General features: G+C 41.5%; 1 protein-coding gene across 1 annotated transcript; it reads right to left on the bottom strand.

Annotated features, from left to right (window-relative positions):
- Positions 1-588: 588 nt before the first annotated feature.
- On the bottom strand, positions 589-3,852 carry LOC145797923 (uncharacterized). The gene is made up of 6 exons (XM_082885366.1): positions 2,676-3,852; positions 1,492-2,454; positions 1,326-1,396; positions 878-1,223; positions 708-783; positions 589-613 (listed from the first exon to the last, which is right to left on the bottom strand). The coding sequence occupies exons 1-6, from the start codon at positions 3,850-3,852 to the stop codon at positions 589-591; spliced, it is 2,658 nt and encodes an 885-aa protein (XP_082741492.1).
- Between the last annotated feature and the right edge of the window lie 253 nt (positions 3,853-4,105).

The raw sequence follows: 4,105 nt of genomic DNA, 5'->3' as shown, positions 1-4,105 counted from the left end.
CACCATAATTACATATCTACCATCATACAAGAGTATCCGAATAAGTGTCCAAGTGTTTAAACCCTAATGCATTTGAAATGGCAAGTAAACACCATAATTACATATCTGCCATCATGCAAGAGGGTTCGAATAAGTGTCCGAGTGTTTAAACCCTAATGCATGAGAAATGGCAGGTAAACATCATAATTACATATCTGCCATAATGCAAGAGGGTCTAAATAACTGTCCGAGTGTTTTTTTTTTTTTTTTTGGGTGAATAAGAAATAATATAAAACAGAAAGATTTACAAAAATACAAGGGGCATACCCCAGGCCCTAACAACAGAAGAACAACACAAGCCTCAGTCCACAGTTACCGAAGCCCAAATAACACAAAGAAAAAAACACTAGACCAAACCTAGGAGCTACATCCGAAAATTAGGAGAGCCAAATGAAGACTTAGCCAATCGAACTGTACAAAGGCCATATCCTATGATGAATAGGGACCTTGTACAAAGACAAAACCAGCAGCCAACAAGCACCACTACTACAGTCAAAAACTCCCTACACAACCCGTAGGGATGGGCACCATCACACCCACAAAACCTCCCTACATAACCCGTAGGGATAGGCACCTGTAACAAAATAAATATAATACAAAAATAGTAGCCCAAACAAACCGAAGTGATGAACCAAGAGGGGCCCATCCTACCGAATTGCTCAAAAAACCTGTTACACGAGACACCAAAGTACACATGAAAACCTCCTACACAACCCGTAGGAGTAGGCAAACTGCAAACTACAACTGTGTACAAATAAAAATAAAAAGAAAGACCACTGATTAGCTCCCACTTGTAGCATAGCAAGGCGCTTGAAGCAGCCATCACCATGGTACATACACACCCTGCCAACAGCCACCCAAATCTGAACAGCAATCAGCCACCACTCCTCCACAGCAAGAGAGAAATAAACTGTTAACAGCCACAGGTAACTACGGAATAAGGAGTTACCACACCACCGAACCACAACATAAGCCACAACCAGCCACGGATAGAAATTACCACCTCCGTAAAGAAGATCATAAAGCAGCAGAAATAACAAGCACACAGTATAAGACCTCCCCACACTCGGCCCACAGTAAAAAACATTATTACACTCCATATAGAATCTCACACCACTTGGCCCACACCTCACCAGATTTCTCAATAGAACAAGATAGGTAGTATACTTGAAAGCTCCATAAACCTGCATAAAACATATATAATATATAATAAATGTTAGAGCAAAACATGTATACTGTCTCTCTTCACTCAACCCACAGTGGCATAGAATACTTTGCTTGCTCACATCACTCAACCCTCCAATCAGCCACTTCAATGATATAGGATTCATCATAATCTGATAAGAAAGGAGAGAACCTACAAAAGAACACCTAATTAGTAAAACTCCACAGTATATGCTCACCATCACTCGACCCTAATTGTAGGTGAACTCACACCACTCATTCTCCTACCATCTGCAGTAGCATTGGTCGGCTGCATAATTTTGTAGGGAAGGTTCCATTTCTCCAAAAACCAGTGATCACCTGCAGAAAATTTAATGTTATCCAAAGAAAGGAGCCTACCCCTAACCATTTGGATAATAGAGTTAGTAATAACCTCTTCAGGTTTGTGGACCTTACTAAAGATTCTACTATTCCTCTCCATCCAAATGTGGTAGACAGTGCAGAGAAAAGACAACCTCAGAATCAGCATTTTCAAGGAATTACCACTGGTAGATTTAGTAGCAAACTCAACAGTGCCCAACCAAGACAGAGAAGGCCAGCTAGCATTACATTTGGCCATCATGCCACCCCAAACCCTAGAGGAAAAAATACACCTGAAAAAGAGATGGGAGTGATTCTCCTCAGGAGCTTGACAGAAAGGGCAGCAAGGATTAGAGACAAGACCAAAAGATTGAAGCCTATCACCAGTATTAAGTCTCTCGTTAATGGCCAACCAAACAATAAAACTAACCCTAAGGATTAAAGGGGGGCCCCAGATAAGTTTAGACCAAGGGACTTTAGGCCCTTTTTCCCTCCACCAATCCCAAACTGACTGGATAGAAAAAGTACCATCAGCAGTCAAGCTCCAAACCGGAGTATCTAAAGAGCCCGGAGAAGGTAAGAGAGATGAAGGAGTGGAGGAGATCCACTCCTTAATCTCCCAAGAATTAGAAACAGGCCACTTCCAAGAACAGTTAGAGACAATAGAGCTAACCTTGGAACTATCAGGAAGGTTAGTATCATAAAGGATCCTAGGCCCAAACCTCTGCCAAAGAGAACCTAGAGGGTGCCAGTTGTCATGCCAAAGAAACACATTGTCACCATTACCAATCTTAAATTTGATGAGAGGATAAATTAAGTTCCTGAGAGACAAAATTTTCCTCCAAACCCAAGACGGATCACTAGGGGTCTTAACGGACCAGAAACTCCTACCTTTGAGCAAGTAAGACTTAACTCATTGGCACCACATAGAGCAATCCCCCCCCCCGAAAACAAATACCAAACATGTTTGGCTATAGCAGCCTTGTTCTAGATTTCCAGATCCTTAAAGCCAAGGCCACCTTCACTTTTATTTCTGCAGATATACTTCCAAGCAATCTTAGCACTATGCTTTTTCAACTCAACCCCAGACCAAAAAAAGGATCTAAGAATACTCTCAATGTCGCTAACTATCTTCTTAGGAAGGATAAAAAGAGAGGACCAATACACCTGCATTGAAAACAGGATAGACTTTATGAGTTGGGCTCTACCAGCATAAGAGAGCAATTTATTGGTCCAACTTTTGATCCTCTTGGTAATTCTCTCCACCAGAATATGGCAATCAGACACTTTAAGCTTAGTAGTGATTAAAGGCACACCAAGGTATCTAACCGGGAGGGAACCCTCAGTAAATTTTGCAACCTGAAGGATTTCCTCTCTAAGCTGTATACTACAACCCGAGAAGAAAATGTTACTCTTACTAGGATTAGGAGTGAGGCCCGACAGATTTCTAAATTCCTCCAAACCCTGCATGATAAGATTAACAGTACCAGGGTCCCCTTTGCTAAAAATCATCAGATCATCAGCAAAACATAAATTGACAATTTTGGTTTTCTCACATCTCCAGTGGAATTTCAACAGGGGATTCCTAGACTTCTCAGCCAAAATCCTAGCAAGGACCTCCATAGCCACCACAAAAAGATACGGGGACATAGGGTCCCCTTGTCTTAACCCCCGAGCCCCTTTAAAATACCCCTGAAGGCTCCCATTAATACAGACCGAAAAGGAAGGGCTCGTGATACAAGCCTTTATCCAAGTAATCATGCAAGGAGGGAAAGCCATAGCTGTAAGAGTATCAATAATAAATTCCCACCTCACAGTATCATAAGCCTTCATAATGTCCACTTTCATGGCACACTTAGGAGTAAGGGACTTCCTATGGTAACCTCTCATAAGCTCTTCGGACAGGAAAATATTGTCCGAGATCCTTCTACCTTGGACAAAAGCAAATTGCACAGGATCAATCAGATTAGGGAGGGCCAATTTAAGTCTATTAGCTATGATCTTAGCAATGCATTTATAGATGGTGTTACAACAAGAAATGGGTCTATAGTCACCAACATGCATAGGATTGGGAACTTTAGGAATGAGAGCAATGATGGTACTATTGACCTCAGAAAGAAGTTTACCAGTGTCAAAGAATGACTTGATGGCTAATGTGACATCCATACCAACAATATCCCAAGAGGTTTTAAAAAACCCAGCGGAATACCTATCAGGACCGGGGGCTTTATTGGCTTTTAAAGACCAAAAAACCTCCTTGATTTCAGTCTCAGAAACAGGTTTAGACATCAAGTCATAATGAGAAGGAGAGACTTTTTTATGCAGTGTCCGAGTGTTCGAACCCTAATGTATGAGAAATGGCTAGTAAACACCATAATTACATATCTGCCATCATACAAGATGATCCAATTACGTGTCCGTGGGTTCAAACCCTAATGCGTGAGAAATGGCAAGTAAACACCATAATTACATATCTGTCATCATACAAGACGGTCCGAATAAGTGTCCGAGTGTTCGGTCGCTAATGCATGAGAAATGGCAA

Source organism: Camellia sinensis, chromosome 8, assembly GCF_055761805.1.
Source record: "Camellia sinensis isolate YWXY chromosome 8, ASM5576180v1, whole genome shotgun sequence".
Classification (NCBI taxonomy): domain Eukaryota; kingdom Viridiplantae; phylum Streptophyta; class Magnoliopsida; order Ericales; family Theaceae; genus Camellia; species Camellia sinensis.
Note: the sequence above shows the minus strand (reverse complement) of the source record. Positions and strands in the feature narration are given on the sequence as shown.